The 22,382-nt window shown below is 38.4% G+C and overlaps 1 protein-coding gene across 1 annotated transcript in view; it reads right to left on the bottom strand.

Annotated features, from left to right (window-relative positions):
- Positions 1 to 22,382, bottom strand: part of FSTL5 (follistatin like 5) — a 469,924-nt gene that overhangs the window by 60,267 nt on the left and 387,275 nt on the right. The window contains exon 10 of the mRNA XM_014520176.2: positions 7,782 to 7,900. Coding sequence (XP_014375662.1) covers positions 7,782 to 7,900 — 119 coding nt within the window. The remainder of the gene's footprint in view (positions 1 to 7,781; positions 7,901 to 22,382) is intronic.

Genomic DNA, 22,382 nt, shown 5'->3' with positions numbered 1-22,382 from the left:
CTTTCCTCCTCCAGATGTTTTTCAATATCTTTTTTTAAATATAATTTTCTCCAGCAACTTCCTGGGTATTGAAGTCAGACTGACAGGTTTATAATTCCTGGGTACTGCTTTTTAAAAATGGAAAGTATGTTAGGCCTTTTTCAGTCCACACCCATTTCTCACAACTTTGTAAATATTGCCATTGGCCCTAGGATGAATTCAGGACCCTGAGATGAATTTTAATAAATCTTGCCAAGTTACATTAATTCAAATTAATCAAAAGGTCTCTGATGTCCTCTTTTATTACCCCACTTGATAGCCCTGTTAATCTGACGTCATCCAAAATAGATCCTTTTTTTCAAAATACAATTTTGTCTTACATCATGCTCTACAGATGCATATTCAGCCATCTAAGTTTACATCGTCTGGCTTTTCTTGAATTCGAGAATAGTTTTTTGATAAACAGAGCTAAAATTTAGCCTTTAAAAAAAAATTGTATTTGTTGAGACTGAACTTGATATTTAAAAAAAAATTATATGCTTTAATTTTAAGTTTTCATATTAATGTCCCCAGTGGTTTTGTAAGTTGATAATATTATTTTTTCTTTAAAATATAAACCAAAATATACTATTTTATTATTTTAATTAAACTAGGAGCAAATTACTTTCTTTCAATTTAATGTCTGTGCAAAAAAATAAAACATCTGATTAAAAGTGGTTTTTTTTCATTTTTCATTCCCCCCCACCAAAACGCACCCTGATTTTATTCAGAAAGTGAGTTGTTTTAAATTAAATCTAATCTAATCAACAGATAGAAGAAAATATCATCTTCATTTGAAAGTGAAAACTTTTGAAATAAGTCAGAGGAAAGAAGACATTCTCAAGACATTGTTTATGGATTTATGGGGCAATTTAATCCAAATGCTACTAAAATTTGTACAAAGATTTTTATTTTACTTTAACTGGCTTTGTATCACACCCTTTCAGCAAGGTTCTTATGCTTATTATGTATGATTTAATAACATGATTAACATTTATGCTATTATAACCACTATCACCACCACCACCAAAACTTGTCATGTGCACTCTTTTTGAAATATGATGAAGTTCTGAAATGTTAAAAAATGATAGTTCAAGCAAACTCCTTTGGATCTTATATTGCACGACTTTTTATGCAGTTTACACGCAAAGCATTCTTTCAGAAAAAAATTAATTGGCACCTTTAATTCCATTATTTTTGAGCCATTATTTTTAATGCATCACACCTGAATATGATGCAATTGGTAGTATAAAAAAAAGATTTTGGTAAACTGCATCTTGTTATAAAAAGCACCCATTCTGACCTCATCTGAATACGTAACCTAAATGTAAGCATGCACTTAGGGCACATGCATACATTTGCAGGACCTGATCTACAATGCCACGGCTTACTTTAAGATGCACAATTGTTGATGAGATCCTTGCTTAGATGCATGTTCACTGGTGCCAGGAGCCATTCTGGAAAAATTGGATATCTATATCTATATCTATAGATATCTATATGTATATCTATCTATAGAGAGATCTATATGGACTGATATATCTATCGATAGATAGATATACTTTCAATGAAGTATATTTGTCAGGCTTCTTAGGCTGTGCCAGTGCTGAACTTGTGTGTGTGTGTGTTTTTTAAGAACAAACTAGACAAACAACTGTCAGGTATGGTTGAAGTATTTTTTAATCATGCTTTAGAGCTTAGAGTAGCAGAATGGACTGGGTGACCTGCTTTATTCTCAGAACAAGAGAAGCTCATTCTCATCCAGCATTGAGAAGTAATGCTGAGCAGCTGGGGTGGAGTATCATTATAGCCTGAAAAGGATTTGATTCTTCCAGCAACCAGGTTAGTTTGCTTAGTTGCTTTATTATCCAGATACTACCATATTGGGCAGTGCACACTTACTGACAAAGTGTATCGTGTACTCAGGCAAACAGCCCTCAAATAGGTTTAAGAACCGTATGAAACAGTAGCTCAGAAATATATAAAAAGTAATTCACATGGCTGAACAAACACTTCTCTTTCTTCTACTGATGAAAACTTGCATTAAGAATGGTTTTCAAAGACTATGAAGTGCTTTCCAGAGCTTGTATTATATTGAAAGAATTAACTAATAGAAATATATTATCTGTGGAAGGAGCAGGGGGAGACAGGACCCTATCTGAACATAGTCATATAACAAATAAAATACAAAACCTACCCAATAAAACTGTGCAACAAAGAAAACAAAAAAATGCAGAATAACTGAGAATGTTCTTTATGAATCCTCACCAGTCACCGATCAAGCAGAGATGTGATACAATGCGACACTGCACCAAAATTGCATTTTTACTTAGAACAAACTAACAGATTTTTCCAAAAGCAGTTTGGAATAGATATTATACTCTGTAAAGGAGTCTGTTTTTATCTCAGCTTTCCTGGTCAATGAGTTATTCTGAGCAATGCACAGCTGTTGGCTTATTATCAACACTACATATAGGGAATTCTGAAGTCCATGTTCATCCTTTTTTTTTTGGAGGAAAATAATCTCAACAGCCTTTTATTCTTCGGTAGAGAGTTTCATTGGAAACAAAATCAAACTATTTTTTGAAAGGGAAATGAACTAGTATAATGAGTATCTTAAGGTGAAAAATAGAAACAATATATATAGCTTCATATTTCCTTCTGCAAAAAATAAACCTTGTTATTCAAAAGAAGGAAATATCTTGATTATTGGATGCTTGTGAAGACATATAATTGATGAAATAATGGAAATGACACCTAGATCCAAAGGCAACATTTCCAATCTTTTTGTGATGTATCAATGATACCTTCTGACTCTACACACAAGATACATTCTATATCCTGCAGGTAACCCAAGTTCATTTCTACTTTAACAAAGAAAAATGAAAAAGTCACTTTCTTACCTCCTCTTTTGCTTACTTTATAGAAGGCTAAACAAGGGAAATCATTTCCCCCCCTATTTTTATCATTCAACTTATTTATGGTTCCTTCAGATTATCACTACATTCTCAAAGAAAATATAAGACAATATAAAATATATGCTGTTCTCATTTTCTTTTTAACCTAATAAAATTTAATTGACTTCTTAAATAATCAGCTTTTGAATTACCCATCCATAAAGAAAGGTCTCTGGCTTATTTTTGTCTGTGTCAACCTAATTTCACTTAAGCAGCACAAATCAAGGCATGATTAGCTGCTCAGCATAATTATCCATGCTAAAATATGTCTTGCTGTTGAGTGTTGCAGCCTTTGATATTTATAATGATAGCTAAAGAGGCAAAATCCTCCAAGACAGTTTTGTTTTTACGCAAACATACTTTTGTTATTATTATTTATTATTTATAATAATATATTATTTGTTAGAATGTGCTTTTTCCCTCAAGGTGACTACATAGAGTCTAAGGGGTTACGTTACACATTCATTTTAGGAGGCTCGGAGAGTTGTTAACCACTAGATGGACCACACATTAAGAAGTTTGAACTAGTTTTAAGCACCCTTTAACCATCTTAAAGTTAGGCCCCCCCAGGACAGGTTTCTCTGAACTGTGTTACCCAGCTCATGTTCCATGAACGTGTGACCACTCCTCCCAGAGATAAGCCACCTAGGTTCCAGTCCTCCAGCATCCCAGGATGCAGTGCCTCCTGCTCACTCTTCTGTTCTGTGCATACAAACTTTCCACCCCCTTAACTCTACTGCCCAGTGGGTGGTACTGGCATCAAGCCAACTCCCCCTGCTGCTCCCAGGGGTATGTCTTGGCTGGGCAGCTAACAGAGGCACACACTGGTCAGGGAGGAAAGCCTAAGGGGTGGAAGAGGGATCAAGGTAGAGGTCCAGATCAGGGTCCCCATGACCTTCCCTCCTGAGGCAGGAACAGCATCCCTGTGAGTAGGGGTTACCAATCCCAATACCAACTTATTCAAACACAAGAATTTCTTTAATTTACTTACTCTTCATACTTTTAAATGTTGTTTACTTCTTTTTATTTTATCCTTTAGTGGATAAAGGATAAAAGATAGTGGCTTCAGTGGGTGAGTTCCTTCATTTCACCATCCAGTCCCCAGCCCCCATTCCCATTCATTTCACTGCCTAGTCCAACCCACCCCCACCTAGAGCAGAGATAGAAGTCTGCCATGGCTTGCAGTCCTGTAGTGGGAACTCACAACTGTAGATCCTACTCAGGTCCAAGATCACCAGCTTTCTAGTGGCAAATCACAGTTGTGACAGTCAGATAAGATTTTTAGCTTGAATGTGTTTAACTCTAAACTTGAGCTAACACTAACGCATCACCATTTGAGAAGCTTAAAGTGTAATATATAACAAAGGCCCAAGTGATAAGAAACAGATATTATCAATTAAAGCTTTAGAATAGGCTTCATAAGATAAGGCCATCAACCTTAATTTAACATATTTACTCAAATACAAGATGACTATAAAACACATGGCCAATATTGAGCAAACATGCTAATGGGAACCTACCACATCTTTTTTTTGCAAAAATATTACATATTCAAGAGGGTGAATGACATGCACATATCACTGTGCCTCTAACCACCTGTCAAGTGACCACACTACTACATTTTTTAATGAAAATATTTCATGTTTCAATCCAAATCAATTCCAAATCCATGAGTCAGTCAAAAACCATTAGTGGCCCTACTACTGGCAAACATCGTTCACCTCCACCTAGGGCTTCAGATGTTTCCAAATCATTTTGCAGGCATCCTACGTGCAGGCCCAAGCCTGAAGGCTTAGGGTTCAGACGCCCCTGAGTTTCACTTGCCTACAGCCATAAGGCCACAGGAGCAACCTAGGGAGAAGTTTCCCATTTTCAAGTAGTGGGCATAAAGCCAAGATCTTCCCACTTGAGCAGCAAATGGGAGGTTTACTATCTATTACCTTCACAGGAACTACCATGTGCCAGAAAAGCAGTTATCCCCAGGTGTGAGTAGGAATACTGCCCTGGTGGTCATGGTATTTCCCCTATCAGGTACACAAGGATTAGTTAGTGCAGCCTACCTGAATAAGTTATTTGGTACCAACCACTGCATGCTGTCCCCCTCAGCAGCAATTATTTTAAAGTCATGGTGAGTCATTACACTGCATACAATTTCCAATGATTCCTGTTTCTTCACCAGCCTTTAATATCTAGCAAACATCACCAAATAGGCCCTCTCAAACAGTTCACCCCAAATCCCTCTGTCACCCCTTTTCTCAGCCTGTTGCATATGTTTAGTGTGGCCCTGCCTTCCATAAGATGGAGCCGGGCCAGGTTCCCCTGCACCTCATCTGCATATACATTTTTGGAGGATCCCAAGGCTCATGACAAGAACACCTGGTTCCAGGCATGAATGGAGTGCTAATTAGTACATGGAAACATTGTGGGGGGTATCTGGAGTATACATAAATACTGATCAGTGCTGGTTTGTGGGATCACCATGGCTTGAAACACTGTTGACTCTTCTGGGACCTAGTACAATGAGCTATGTGGTAAATAATGAGCCTTTGGTTTTGGTTTTAGACTATTATCATATATAGTGGGAGTGTCTACACATCACCATATGGCAATGTTACTACAGCGCCATGCTTTAGTACTTCCTTTTGGAAGTACTAAAGCATGGTGCCGTAACCATCTGTACTGCTCTGTGACTGAGGCACACTATTAGATTTTACACTACGTCGCCACAGTGGCACACTAAAATGGAGAAGCGCGCCACTATGATCACTACTTTACCATAGACCCACATGATGGCTACTTTACAATAGCGTGCCATACAGCGACGTAGCACATTGTTACATAGCCGTATGGCAATGTGTAGATGCGCCTAGTTTGTACTATAAATAAGTAGACACAAAAAAGGCAAAATGCATCAATTCTGGATGAACTAAGTCCATGGATACTACAGGTATATTTATTTCAAGGTCAGTGTTTTCAAATTTGCTCCTCACTTCCATGTGCTCAAAGACAGCAGTGTCTGACAGTAAGGAGGAGGAGAAGGGGCAACAGGGGGAATAAGTTGGCAGAGGAGAGGAGGGGAAGGGGGCTACCTGATCCCCAGATTTATTTTCCCTGCTGTAGCAGTGGGAGGGGGAAATTTCAAGGCAAACCTACAATAATTATATTCTATACCTGGAAAATTATAACACATTTATAAATTTTCCATATATAGAATACAATTAATGGGGGATGATCTTATAGAATCATAGAAAATGAGGGTTGAAATGGACCTCAGGAGAAAATCTAGTCCAACCTCCTGCTCAAACAGGACCACCCCCAACTAGATCATCCCAGCCAAGGCTTTGCTGAGCGAAGTCTTAAAAACCTCCAAGGATGGAGAGTCTACAACCTCTCTGGATAATCTGTTTCAGTGCTTTACTACCCTCTTGGTGAGAAAAAAATTCCTAATATCTAACCTAAACTTCCCTAGCTGCAACTTGAGACCATTGCTCCTTGTTCAGTCATCTGCCACCACTAAGAATAGTTTAGCTCTATCCACTTTGGAACTGCCCTTCAGGTAGTTGAAGGCTGCTATTAAATCACCCTCCCCTTCCCCCTGTCTTCTCTTCTCCAGACTAAATAAACCTAGTTCCCTCAATATTCAGTGTCATCTTATATTCAAGTAAATGCAGCAGATACCAAGCACACAAATGCCCATACCAACATATCAGTTTGTAATCCCTCTAGTAGCAACAGAAAAAGTGAAGAAGAAATATATGTGAAAAATGAATGTAGCCAGCCCTTAAAATATGCAGAAGAAACAGAAGACACAGATTTTGGTGAAATTCATTTCACACCTCTATTGGCTACAAAGGACCTGGTGTTGCTTATACCAATTCTAACTTCATTTTATAGTGACAGACTCCTGGCTGATAAAACTGTCTTCATTTTCTTCAACAGAGCTCCTGAAGTTGATAATCATGGCGGATCTGTCTCATATTTGCCCTGAGGAACTGACTGTTTATCTTAAAATAAAACAAAATACATGGCAGAACAATACCAACAACGTGTGGAGAAGTGACATCAGAAATTTGAAGATCAACTCTGTAAGCATTTCTGAAAAGCAGAATTCAAAAAGGAAAGATAGGAGCGATGTTTAACAGATGCATTGTGCACATGAGCAATATGAAAGAAAGTGTCAAACTGAGAGTGGAATTGGACTATCTCTCTAACTCAGGGAAAAGAATGGGAGAAAATAGAGGAAGAACCTGGAGAAAGGAAGGGAACAAATGCAGATCTGAAAGAGAGCTGAGGTTGGCAAACTAGGGCAGGGGTTGGCAAACTTTTGCTGCTGTGAGCTGGAGCTTGCAACCCAGCCCCCTGCTGCAGGCTGCAAACTTCCACCCCCAGAGAGTTCAAGCCACCTCTTGCTTAAGGGATTCTGTACTGGAAACAAGTACAGGCATGAAAGCGTGGCAGGGAGGGTCTGTGGAAGAAAATGCTGAAGAAGGGACAAGCAGCAGGGCACAGTCTGTGCCACTGATCCCCCATGTCACCCTGGGCCGGGTCAGACCTTCTTGGGCCAGATCTGGCCTGCAGGCCAGAGGTTGCTGATCCCTGACCTAGCAGAAGGGGTTTGAATTCATCACAATAAAACAAAAGAGAGAATGGAAAATATGCAATTACCTACTTAATGGATATGCAGAAGCCTTTGGTTTCAAAGACTATCCATGAGGTACCTCTTGCCAACATTAAGCTGATAGTTGTCATTTGAAAGAAAAGGATAATTGAGAAAACACTCACAATAAATTTGAAAAAAATACTTGCCTGAAACCCAAGGAGTTTTTCACTGGGTTTAATGTGCCTCTGAAATTCACATTCTACTGGCTGTATCACTTTGATTCCATCTTCATAAAAAACATAAAACATGTTCCCAATTCCCAGACCTTAGGAACAAAAACACATTCAAATGTACAAAATTAAACCATTAGAAAAAAGCAACCCTCAATTTTTTAGAACCAAAGCCCTCATTTTAATGCTAATATGAGATCAATTTGTTAATGGCTGTGTGATGATAATAAAGCTAACACCATGGGATTTTTTACTGCAAAGCTGAACCCAAAGTGTGATGCTATTCAAGTTTTTACAATGTTTCCCTGTGAGCAAGACAGCAACTTTACAAACAGAGATCTGGAAATATGCCATATTTTGACAGATGAACTAACGAATGAAATCATGTGAAATCTTTTACATGATAATCAAATGAAAATAAATTCCATACATTTTCTCACTTTTCTTTTTCTGTGGCATGGATAATTTAAAAGTAATTAACATATCACATTAACAGAAAAAGTCCTGAATCTTTGTTATACCTTATATATGACATTTCCTTCAGTACTGAAAAGGTAATGCTCTTGATAGTCTTTTACTGGCAAATCAAAAGTTGAGGAGAAATTTAATCCTAGTTTAAAGGGTCACAATTTTTGTGGAACTCTACAGTCTCTCCCCCATGAGTAATCTCAGGACTGTAGCATTCCTCTAATAGCTTAACCTATATACCTCAGTTTTTCATCTATCAAAGTTAATTGTTTTGGTATTTTATTTGTCATGATTATTAGTTAATATTTGGAACCTGTTACGAAGATGAAAACCACTATATTCTTGCAATCAGCATGAAATCAATTATGCCAATAAAGAGTTTCACATATATTTCAGTAACATGTCTAAAACTTCCACTGATATCAGCAGGACACTGACATGGGGACTGGGGAATAGACTTAAGAGAATATAATGTTAAAACAAGAATTTTGATTTTATGTTCTCAAGAAAGTCCTCTGTTATCAGAAAGCAAAGTCGTCAGAATAGCATACAACATGAGACTATTATTCCATTAGAAAATGAAAAATGAAACAACATAAGGATGAAAAACAATAATACAATGTAAGAAGTCTTAGAGGACCATCCCCTGGCCCTGCATTTGCAGTGGAGTAAAAGGTAGCAGAAAGATGCCAGCTGGGGGAGGCAAGGGAATTTGAAAATAAAATATAAAATATAGTCAATTCATATAGAAAAGTATTCCCTCTGGATAATCCTATGGGAAGGCAAAAACAGGGAGAAAACCCCCAAAGTGGATCCTGGCAGAGATTTACCCCAAATCTATTCACTATAATGAGAAACAAGGAAGGGTTTGACATCGCACAGAGCTTCAGAGAACTCCTAAAGTGCCAAAGCGATGCAGCTACTTGATTCTTAATTCATCCTCCCACCTGCAGATACCTCTCAAACCAATTAAAGTGGGTTTCCTGTCACACTGGTGCCTTTGTGCCAAATTAACTCTTTCAGGAGGAATAGGCCCTCAAATATTTTTCAAGCTCTGAACCCATTGCCCTTTGCAAACTCTAGTGTCACAAAAATGACTAACTTCTTTCCCCAATTTCTGCACGGAATGGAGGAAATATGTTTGTATAGCAGAACCTCAATTACTGATAGTATGATTCTAAAGACCTTCATTACAGCATTCTTCTGTGGCTGCTATGTAAAGGTTTCATCAGTCCACTAGGTCTTATTCTTTATTTATATAGGAACATAACTACAACAGACCTTAGCTAATTTTGCCAAAGAAAGCACTTTCAAGATACTCACAAGAGAGAAGAAGATGTCATCTCAGAAGTGAGATTTATCTGGGTTTTTTTATTTGCAAAAATATTTGCCACATTTAGATAGATTTATGTCTGCATTTCACTCTGCTTGCCTTTTATTTGAAAAGTTATGACACTGTCTTTAAATACATTTTCCTTGTACATACCATCAAAGCCAGACTTAGAAAGGGGGAGGCTTTTGAATAGCTTACAAAATACAGACCCTGCGAAAAAAAACTACCTTTGCAATATGACAAATTGTCGGCATTAAAAAAAACAAACTGGGAACTCGCTCTCCTGAACAATCCTAGGACCTCAACTTGTCAATTCTTTTTAACTTAATTAACTGTTAGCAAGGGTATTGAGGGCAAAGAGAACTAAAGGGTGATGCTAACTGGCAGTGGCACTATAATATTTTGTTGAGCATTCATAATCACACAATCCTTTAACTACAAACAAGATGGGCACATCTACACAACTCATTAACATACAGCAATAAACTGCTCTGTGATATATTGTTCCTGGGAAGCTCCTGGGCACACAATTTACATGTGCACCTGAACATCAGCACGTTGAGCTGGGTCATAGCAGCCCCAGCTCGCAGGAGGCCCTGGGTGTTAGTCTGCCAGCCCAGAGCTGCTCCAACCAGGTTCAATGTAGTGTAGAGGAGCCGGCTGGTGCATGAGAGTGCTTCAGCATGGGGTTAACCAGCAGGCAGCCCCTGCATTGAAGCACCGTCATGCCCCAGCCAGCCAGATCAATGTCTACACGTTTGCTGTTGCACACAAAAAAATCCACAGCAGGGCAGAACTTATATTTACACGTCCTGCCCTGATGCAGTGTATTAGTTTTGTGCATGTGTACACACTGAGACATTTACTGCACAGTTAATTAATCAACCGTGCAGTAAACATCTCATGTAGACACACCTGATAATTCCTAAAGGCAGCAGTGAAAAAAATTCCCTTTCCTTGCAGGTTTGTAATGCTGAAATTCAGAGCAGCTTAATATTTTTCAATTTAATTCCAACCTAATTAAGCCTGAGATCCCACCCACCCTATCCAAAGCCTGCAGCCATTCTACACTTTCCGGTCCATAGCTAAGAGCAAACTCCTGCATGAAGAAACAATAGCATCTCCTGACAGAGTTAGGGTGTTTAGAAAGCACAAGTTGTTAGGGCTGTGACCTGAAACAGGTAGTGGGTAGGCAGGCAGCAAACTTTGAGTACTGATCACAATCGATTAAAAACCCACTCTTTTTCCCTGTCTCCTCCACTCCTTAGATTTCTCACCTTACCTCCCCCTCACCTTTGTCTCCCCCCCCCCAATTTCAGTATTTGGTTTGTACACTGCTTAGCACAGTGCATCCTCAAAACTGACTACAGTTACATGAACCTTTCAATCTAGTTTTTCCCAGCAATTTACAGTAGCTGTGCAGCCCACATAATTGTTTCAAGAAGCAGATGCACCTAAGATTATCAGTTATTGCAACAATAAAAGGTGTTGCCTTCTATGGATCACTCCTGTCACAGGCTAGTCGGCACCAACACTTGTGAGAAGAATGGGAACTAACCAACAGTAGTAAACAAAAGAGTCTGTCTCAGCCCATTCAGCCCACGGGTATAGCAAAACTAATTCGACTTCTTAGTACCTGTTCTGCAGGCCAACATCCCAAAGCTAATGAGAGATGTCTGTTAATCCTTTAATCTTGTTCCATTTCTGTGCATACTCTAAGTCTATTATTTATTATTAGGAGAGGAAAGGATTTTTGTGGGTGATGCTGTTTATTGGACCTACTGTATACTGGGGAGGGGAAGAGGCCAGCTAGTGAGTACTAAGTACTCTTCCTTATTACCAATCATTTTCTAATGACAGAAATCAACATCGAGCCTGACTTTAAATGTCTGCAATCTAAAAAAAGACAAAGGCAACCAAAGCACTAGAATTTTGAAAGTCTTCACAATAGATTCTCATTCTTCCCCTGTGAATTTTAACCCTCATACGTGACTCACAAGCAATGTGTACAGTGCCTCACTGCCAGGCCCAAGACTGCTGCTGAGAAACAAGCTCTGTCCACCCACCCTCACTATGCCTCAAACAAGTTCAGCAAGTGGGCAGATTAGACAGCTCAGTGGGATCCTCAGAATTGTTCTCAGGTTTTTCCAAGACAGACAGCCTTAGAGCAGCACTGGGCACATGAAAATAAATCTTAAAAATATATAAGAAGTCTCACTAATCAAAACGTATTCTAGCAAGATCCCATAGCAAAATCTGAGATACTCACTGTTACCCTGAATCTTCCATTGAAGATAATTGAAAAAAGCTTATATCTCTTGAAATATATGGAAGTTCCTCTATAAATGTTAATGAATGTTAACTATTTGAAGTTAATAATAAACATTCATAAGTAACACTTTGGCTTTACCCTTTTTAACTGAGTCTGGATGTTGCAGAGGGTATGTCATATCGAAACACTGAAATCACACCTTGTAAAATAAATATTTATCACTGGAGGTAAACCTTTGAAGTCAACAATGATCTCGACACCATAAACACCTAATACTGTTCTCATGAAATCCTCCCATAAAGAAGCAAGATCTAAATGGAAAGCATGAAACCTAGCTTGACCCTTCCACCTTCTAACTTCATATCAAAGAGAGAGAGAAAGAGAGAGAGAGAGAGAGAAATTAGTTTGTCTTACTAACTCATCAAGAAACTGAAATTTTTCTTTTTTTTTTTCTGGGAACTGCACCAGATGATACTCTTGGGATGTAAGAATGATTAACACTATAAGGTCAGAATTCTGACAAAAGACAGGGTGATTTCCTAAAAGATTTATAGTATCAACAGGACAAGTTAAGGGCAAAGGACCTGTCTGGGTTTTCAGTCTTAACTGTGGGTTTTTTTCTATCCCTCAAAGCTCTAATATACACAAATGTGCTTAAATGTAAACCACAAAAAGTTGCTCAGATCCATTAGAAGTATTTTTTCCTCAAAATATTGAAAAGCTGTTGATTATAGCATGCTTATATAAAGGCATTTTAATACTATGAGGTTTTAACAGAAAACATGAATGGAAAAATAAGTACTATAACTACTTAATACCAATAAGAAACTTAATAACTTAAAAGACAAACATATAAACATAGCACACAACACAATAATTTGTATTAGTACCTTCCTCTCGCCACAATATGTTTGCAACTGCAGCATGTAAGAGAGAAAAAACAAAAGAGACAAATGAACAAGAAAAAACATGAAATGATATATCTCCCATTTAAATAGTTAAGATGTTACAGTGTTTAGGGTCTCTAAAAAGTGTGAATATATAAAAAAATGGAAATAGTGAATTAACCATAAAATCCATAACAAATTGTTTTATGTCAAAATGGTTTAAAAAAAAAAAGACATGATTTTTCCATACTTGTTACTGAGCTATATGCCTTTCAATTAACTTCTTTAGCCTTTATCAAAACTTTTTTTTTAAGTTTCTGTTACAAACTACAAATCTGAAAATGCGAATTCACAGGAGTATAGCTAAGATTATGGCTGAAGTCACCTTCCATCTAGTTTTAGTGCAAGGATCATATTTTGAAGATATGTGTTTATTTTAGAAGACAGTAATGAGAGAGGAACACAAAAAGTGGAAATATTTATAAAAAGGCATTCTTTCTTCTACATGTCTGATGTTTTGAAATTAATACAGAAGGTCTACCATTGACTTCAAAAGTAGCAGAACAGGAACTAGGTGACTTAAACTAGTTATATATGTTATATTCACATTAAAATCTGCCATATTTGAAACTTGTTTAAGCAGCTGGGTTTGGGGCATTTGTGACTGGTAGAAACTAACAATACAGACCTTGAATTTCATTCAATCTAGGGAAAATAGACCAGATATAAATATCACGATCTAAATTTTAAGTGTGTAGAGGTTAGCATGCAGTGGAAGAAATTGGTAAACCAAAAATTGTAGAATGGATAAAAGGAAAAAGAACAGAAAAAAACAAGAGGGGAATTTAAGTCCCTGTAGAAAGCAGTCATACCCTCTGCTAAATTTTTGATTCAGGAAATAAAGACAATATGGCAATTGTTCTCCACAGCCCACAAAAAATATGTTTAGTTTATTTTACAAACCATTTATCAGTTCTGATCTGCTGCATGACCTTAGCAACAGTACTCAAAATGTTGTCCTATTAATAAAATGAAAATGAGGATAATTATCCAGTTCCAGGACTTCTGAGATTCATGGATGAACAATTGGAAATGATTATTAGAAATAGTATGGTGTAGAACTGTTAACTTTTTGAATGAAAGGTACAAAAGACAAACACATGTCTTTGCTGTTCCACACCAAGGAACAACAGATAGATACATAGCGGTGTGTCTACACATTCATTAATGTGCTTTTGCTACTGCATGATAAATGTAGTACCTATAATGTGAGGTAATAAATAACTGCACATTATGCTGCACTAATGCACAGTAATGTAAGTGACATTTAACGTGCTTTTTTAGTGACATTTAATGTGCAGTAGCCTGTTTTTACCGCACATTAGTGTATTAGCATGATTTTTGCCATGATGCTTTAATGTGCAATAAAATAGGCTATCTCGCATTAGAGCACACATGTAAATGCCCCCATTATGTATTAACAATTACTGTCTTTAAATACATCTAATTGTCCCTTGAATGTAAACAGAAACCTTGTATTTTCTTGGATAACTGACACATTAATGTGATATAAACTATAAATGCCAAATACCACTTTTGTTTCTGATTCTATCATCCATTATGTATTCTTGGTAACACCTTTCTACATAACCGGTTTGAGCCCCTGACAATGTGAACTGTAATAATTGCATTGAAGTAAAAATGAAATCAACCCAATTTTCAATTTGTTTCTATAATCTCAATCATTCCTGGGTTTTCCTGATATCAGGTTAACCTGTTAATTCACAAACAGACTAACTTCAATGGAGCGCTGGTGAATCACTGGAATTGAGGACTAGTCTCTTGGTACCCTTGAGTGTATTTGTTGAGACTACACAAAGGGTAATTACTAACCAAACACAAGAAAATCAGCTCAACTGGGTCATAAAATGGGTCTGACTTATAATATGATGTTACAGTGCTAACAAAGGTTGTTAATATGCCTCTATCAAAGGTAAGATACAGTACATCTTGCACGGTTACTCATGTGTAAATTACTTGTCCACTCTGCTAAATGTTTTTTTTTTTTGTCCTTGAATAAAAGTGTTTAACAGTTTGCTGCAGATGTAAACCTTTCATTAGAAACTGTGATCATATAAGGATTGGAATATTAGCTAGATGTGTTATTGACTGCTTTTCTTTTTTAAGTAAAATACTAACTTGACATCAAAACAGCACACACACACAAAGAACAGGTTGAGAGCGTATAAAAAATAGATTTAAATTTGTGTTGATCCAGACAATGAATAGATATTGGAGAAAGAAAAGGATGGGGTGAGGATCTCTTGAATATAAAGAGAATTTTCTATAAGATAAAGAGAGTTTTAAATGAGATAAGTATACTGTTGCTTTTTCTGAAGAGCAAGAATAGTGTGTTAAAGGGACAGACATGTTAGCTGATATCCTTGAAGGGAAGGAAAGGGAACCACTATAACACTGTCCTGCCTTAATTCCATATCAGCCTTACTTTTCAAACACTCCACTATCTGCTCTGGGGTTGCCAGTCTGATAAGGGATGCAACAGAATTAGCACTCCACTGATTTTTTCACACACTCCTCCCCACTCACTGTGCAGAAAAGGGGATACTGTCACTTTAAAGCAGAAGAACTGCACTCATCTCAAACAGGAAAAAGTACTTATGGGACATGACTAAGTACCAACTCTTGCAGAGGGATAGAGTGCAGTAGACAGAGGCAAAAAGTGGTAAGTTCTGCATCCTAGCCAGCACAGATGTACAGCACAGTGGCCTCTATTGGCCTGCTGGTGGTGGTGTGGCTAGGGAACCAGCAGTGCTAGCTGCTATTTTTGCATGGCCCCTTTCCCCAACCAAGTTGGCACCCATGGCATTCACAAAGTAGTACAAATGATTAAACTGTTTTTATACGTCCATCACAACAGGGCATGAATTTTATCTATGAACATTTGGGCTTTGCAGTATTTCTGGATTCTTTTTTTTTGTTCATTTATGCGCTTGTTTATGCAATCTAATATAGTTAACCAGTTCATTTCTGAAAGGATTTAAACCTCTCTGCCCAGGGCAACATGGAGAGGCATTCTTGAAATGAGTTTTCCTCTCCACATATGGAAAGACAAGGAACATTTAACTTAACTGCTCTTAGCTGAAAACTCTTCTGCATTGGAAAAACAGATTCCAGGGAAAATGGAATAAGGGACTTAGAAAAAGCTGAAATCTATTCTCCCCAACCAGGAAAATATTTTTATACATATTTGGGGTTGCTATAAGGCCTACAAGATGTAAGACCTCAGAGCAGTATATGGTCATAAAAGTAATTTCTAAGTAAGTTTCAGGCCTATCTCCCTAGTACTGTATAAATGAGTAGATAGCACAATTGAATTTTGGCAAAGTACTTGCAGTGCATTTACTACTATTATTTTTTTATAGCTTTAAAAGTAATTGTTAAAGAAACGGTATCTGCTTTCTCCACATGACAACTCAAATTAGGCAATGGTTGTGTTTATACAAACACAAAATAAAAAAAAAAGAACATATCTCTAATGCTATAATTTGTCTTGGCATTAGTTAGCACTTACACACATACTCTTAAGCAATAGGTGCAATGTTATATCATTATTGTCTGGCAAGGGAGCCAGAAAGAGTACATTTTTAATATGACTTTTTAAAAAAGTGCCAGTGGTAATGGAAGAAAAATATTGATAGGATTCTTTTCTCAACTTCTATTACCTTGCAAGTAAAAACTATTTTTTCCAGTAATCTCTTCTCTCTCTCTTTCTTTTGGACAGTACATAAGCAATACTTGTTGGGACACAATGAAACATACTGTTCTTTGTGAAACAATGCACTTTTTCAAAATGACCTAGGTGGTAATCATGTGATGGAGTACACCTGACAAAATATGCTTGACTCTTTTGTTTTACCTTAGCATCATCTAAGTTTTAAAAGTTAAAGAAAAGAGGTGTGGGGGGAGAGGGGCAGGGGGAGGCTGTTCTGGCTACATACTTTGCTTTCATTTCAGGATATGCTAAAACAATACATAACATCTATTTGCCTAATTACTGAACTTTTACTTATCAGTTAACATGTCACAGCTATGGTAACATTACTATTACTGTTAAACTATGAGAGTTTCCAGAAGAATACTGTTTGATTGATTTTTACTAATTATATCTTTGGACACTCTAACCACATATAGTACATCTATAACTGAAATAATGTCTTGAATGGGATTACACACAGAATGCTACTGTAAAAGATTAAATATGAACATTTTTCAATGAGATTGACTTCTCAAGAGTAGGACCTAGTGCTTAATATCATCGTTAGCTGTACAGTAAAATCTCTGATTTACTATCTGTAAATTCTGGTACCGAGATATTATGAATTACTTTATCAAGGCTTATGAACACAATATCACCTACACAAAAATAATCAGAAAGTGATTCACAAGCAGAATTTATAACTCCTAAATGGAAATCTTAGTTAGAGAGTCTTTGTCTATGATGTTGTCAGAAGGTATAAACTTTATTTAGCTCTACCATAAAATAAAATGCCAGCATATATTATCTCCAAAGAAATTAGGTAAATAGGTATCATTCAATATGATGTGGGACAGGGAGATTCCATTAAAGGTGCATAAAACCTCACAGAGAGAATTTAGGCAATAAATCATAGTCAAAAAGCTTTTAGTCTTATTCCAAATTCTAGGCAACAGTGATGTCCGCTTGCTTATGGATGGCCATAAACCTGTCAAGTCAGTAGCATTCAGATCACATAAGCTCTTGTTAAGTGATAAGCCTATGACATTACGCAAAAAAGGCACTGTGTTAGAAACAGATCTATTTAATGGAATGGAAAAGACATATTATTTTTTAAACAGAGCCCCAAGACACAGAATGCATGAGGCAGATAATTTCCAACCCGCTCCTGCTGAAGAGATGAAACAATTTATAGAAGTTTCTTCATGGAATTTGACAGTGCCACAGTGAGTGAACTGGGTAACACAGTAAGCTATAATTGAAGTTAAAGAATAAAAATTGCTGCATAAAATACTAAAATGTCCTCAAATATTGTTAAACTGATTCTGAAAATTCAACATTGACATTATGTGACAACTTGCCATTTCATTCACTAGATTTTCAGGTAAGTCTCTGATGTGCAAATGTAGACCAAAATTGTAAGTCTAGGGACAGAAATTACACATATAAATTACACATATTGATTTATAATATACCTGGATTGATATAGCATCAAACTTAACTGATTTAGGTTAAATTGGTTTCTTGAATTTCTGCCCCAGATTTTCTCCAGATTCAAGTTCACCCACAGTTTCCCAGCATCCCAGGATGCTTTGCACCTCCCCCCCCAAAATTCCCCCCTTGCAGGGTGGGCAAGCTAGCCTTTAGCTCTTCTTTACCTGAGCAGGGAGGCATTCTCTAGTGACCGCCAGCTTCTGGCCTGGGAGACTACAGGTATGTGGCTGCATTTCTGGAATCAAACATGAATGTCTGTTCACTTACTTATCAGTTCAATCTATGCAGCTAAAACTAACCTGCAAAGATTATCCAAGTTACTAAATCCTTGGATGATGGTGTTGCCGTGGATGTAGTCTTCCTAGACTTTAAGAAGGCCTTTGATACTGTCTCTCACCACATCCTCATCAATAAATTAAGTGACTGTGGCATTGATGCCTACACAGTTGGATGAGTAAAAAATTGGCTGATGGGGCACACCCAGAGAGTGGTGGTGGATGGGTTGTACTCAACCTGGCGAGATGTGAGCAGAGGGGTACTCCAGGGCTCAGTCCTTGGGCCTGCACTTTTGAACATCTTCATCAGCAACTTGGACGAGGGGGTGAAAGGCACGCTGTCCAAGTTTGCTGATGACACTAAGATGTGGGGTGAGGTGGACACACTTGAAGGAAGAGAGAGGCTGCAAATAGATTTAGACAGACTACAAAAGTGGGCAGATGAGAATAGGATGGGGTTCAACGTAAGCAAATGCAGGGTGCTGCACCTTGGGAGAAGGAATCCACAGCATACATACAGGCTGGGGAGTTCCCTTCTTGAAAGTACAGAGGTGGAATGGGATCTTGGAGTCATTATTGACTCCAAGACGAACATGAGCCGCCAATGCCAGACCGCAGCCAGCAAGACCAGCCATACCTTGTCATGCATCCAAAGGTGCATCTCAAGCTGGTCCAGGGAGGTGATACTCCCCCTTTATGTGACTTTGGTCAGCCCGCAGTTGGAGTACTGCGTCCAGAACTGGACGCCGCACTTCAAAGGGGATGTGGCCAGCCTGGAGAGGGTTCAGAGGAGGGCCACCCACTTGGTGAGAGGGCAGCAGGACAGGCCCTACGAGGAGAGACTGAGGGACCTGAACCTGTTCAGCCTTGGCAAGAGGAGGCTGAGGGGGGACCTGGTGGCTGCCTACAAACTCATCAGGGGAGATCAACAGCAAATAGGCAGAGCCCTTTTCTCCCTAGCACCACCTGGGGTGACAAGGAACAATGGTCATAAGCGGATGGAGAATAGGCTTAGGTTAGAGATCAGAAGGCAATATTTTACAGTTAGGGTGGCCAAAATCTGGAACCAACTTCCCAGGGAAGTGGTCCTTGCCCCTACCTTGGGCAAATTCAAGAGGAGGTTGGATGGTCACCTGTCTGGGGTCTTGTGAACCCAGCATTCATTCCTGCCTGTGGCAGGGGGTCAAGCTAGATGATCTGTTCAGGTCCCTCCTGACCCTAGCTACTATGAAACTATGAAGATTGAACTGATTCAACCTAGGGCTTTTTGATCATTTCTATTTAGCCGAAGAATTTGAAGGGGTACTTTTTAAGGGCGCTCTTGTCAACTTAGGCCCAATTTCTGTTTTTTTTTTAAAAAGAGCTTTTGGAAAACCTAAGAAAAATTAAAACATGGCGATGATCAAAAAGCTACTCAAGGTGCTAAGGTACAATGATCCCAACATGAAGCTGACTATATGTAAAGTGAAATTAATCTAGTTGTACTGCTGATACAAAAACAAAAAGTGAAAAATATGTTTTAAATTACTAGAGCTGTAATAACAGCTGCCTAGGAAAACATGGAGGACCGTGATCCCACATTTTAGTCCCAATAACCTAATTGTTAGGGACTTGGTACAGAAAAGAAGAGCTCCAGATTTTAGGTCGCCCTTGCCCAAAAGTGGTCTAAATCTGCATCTCAGACTTCCCAACATAATACTCAAACCTTCACATCATTGGTTAGGCATTATTCCCCTCTTAAGCACTATTTTTGAATCTGAGCCATTTTCCCCTTACGTTAACTGTATAAATTAACATAGGGGCAATCATTGTATAAATGGATGGTGAGCAGTGCAGAGGGGAAGCTTCTGCCTGACTGGGAGAAAAGCTGAATGATGGAACCCAGAGGGTCCATCCATCCAGGACAACAGCCATTTCAATGAGCCAATCACACTCTAGATTGGTCTACTCCTGTTGGCTCCACATACCTTCCATTGGCTGCCCAAGGGAGAGCAGTTTCAAAAGGAAAGCTAGAGAGCTCATTGAATAATGAAGAACCTATGTCACTATGGTGACAGCACTGTGTTAGAAAGTTGGAGTTGCACGTTTAAATTGTGTATGTTTTGAGGGGGTGAGGGTGGGGGGAAGGGAGTCTACAACTTAGATTTCTAGATTCCTGGACAAGTAGTCCCTTAACTGAAAATATACTAGGTCTAAAATACAGGGGTAGGAGTCCTCCTTCTCCAAAGCCTAAAAACTACTAGTCATTAGATCAATTGTTCCTAATGGCTTCCAAGCATTTTATGCATCCAGAGTAGGCATGTGTATACAGCTGTATACATGCTTGACTACTGTGTAGCCTACTGTGTTTGCAACAGGAACTACAGTCTATCCATACCGGAGAAGAATGAAGTGATTCAGGATGAACAATACTATGTATCAACAGTGCAGGTGTTACAGAATTAGAACCTGTGTCTAAGTGTCAAAAATACCAGTTAGACAACCAGAAAATTGCCACATAGGTACCCAAAGGAGAACAGAATTCTGTTCCTTGTTTTGTGGGCTGGGGACTTAAAAGTCATCTCAAATATGATACCAATCATATCACTTCCATCTATGCTATTATCCACAGAAATTAGTATGCCTTACCCACGCTAGCCTAAATAGGTGACTGGGATATTCAGGTGATCTCTTGACCTATTTAATTTGTTCCGTGCACACAATCACTTAAAACAGATTTCACAGTGCTTCCTATCTTTTTTAGTATTTTAGTCAGAAAGCAAGCTTTGGTCTTGTTCTTTCATCACCTATTTGATTATATCCTACTTTTACGTTACTTGGACTAAAATTGAAATATATCCGCACTGTTATTATCTGAAAAAATGTAACTTAACTTCAGCTAAATTAAAATAAAACAGTCCACAAACTAGCAAGGCTACTTTTTCACCATCCCCTCATGAGTAATATTTCATTCTATGACAGTAAGAAAAAATAGTGCTGACAGCCATCATCTGCACAGCCACAAAGATGCTGTCAAGTCAACTTTATTCATATGCCCTAATACATTAATTTATTTCCAGTGGCATAGCAAGAGCACTTGGAACCTTATAATTTGGGTTTTATTTGTGGCTTTCAGAACCCAAGTTGATCTGGTCTGTAGCTGTAATATTAAAAACACCGTAACTACTAACCTGATGCAGTTTAGGAACTGATTCAGATTTTGCATTTGCATAGTCAATTTGAACTTGATACACCCATTGTTGAGGGAGAAGCTGCTCATATCAATTACTTTAATGATAGAGTTGTAAACTTCATAAAATGCAGGTGCAAACACTATACTGGAAAAAAGAAATAGCTGTATTTTCAAGTGTTGTTGGAGGTAATGAAAATAATGTTTAAAAATATTGGGGTAATTGTTCCCTTCAGGAAAAGAAGCACTTTTAGCTATTCATAGATTCATAGATTCATAGATGTTAGGGTCGGAAGGGACCTCAATAGATCATCGAGTCCGACCCCCCGCATAAGCAGGAAAGAGCGCTGGGTCTAGACGACCCCAGCCAGATACTCATCCAACCTCCTCTTGAAGACCCCCAGGGTAGGGGAGAGCACCACCTCCCTTGGGAGCCCGTTCCAGACCCTGGCCACTCTAACTGTGAAAAAGTTCTTCCTAATGTCCAATCTAAATCTGCTCTCTGCTAGCTTGTGGCCATTATTTCTTGTAACCCCCGGGGGCGCCTTGGTGAATAAACACTCACCAATTCCCTTCTGTACCCCCATGATGAACTTATAGGCAGCCACAAGGTCGCCTCTCAACCTTCTCTTGTGGAGGCTGAATAGATCCAGTTTCTCTAGTCTCTCCTCGTAAGGCTTGGTCTGTAGGCCCTTAACCATACGAGTGGCCCTTCTCTGGATCCTCTCCAGGTTATCCGCATCCCTCTTGAAGTGCGGCACCCAGAATTGCACACAGTACTCCAACTGCGGTCTGACCAGCGCCCGATAGAGGGGAAGTATCACCTCCTTGGACCTATTCATCATGCATCTGCTGATGCACGATAAAGTGCCATTGGCTTTTCTGATGACTTCGTCACACTGCC

The sequence above is a fragment of the Alligator sinensis genome, unplaced genomic scaffold (genome assembly GCF_000455745.1).
Source record: "Alligator sinensis unplaced genomic scaffold, ASM45574v1 scaffold454_1, whole genome shotgun sequence".
Taxonomy (NCBI): Eukaryota; Metazoa; Chordata; order Crocodylia; family Alligatoridae; genus Alligator; species Alligator sinensis.
The sequence above is the reverse complement of the archived record's forward strand: the minus strand, read 5'-3'. Positions and strand labels throughout refer to the sequence as shown.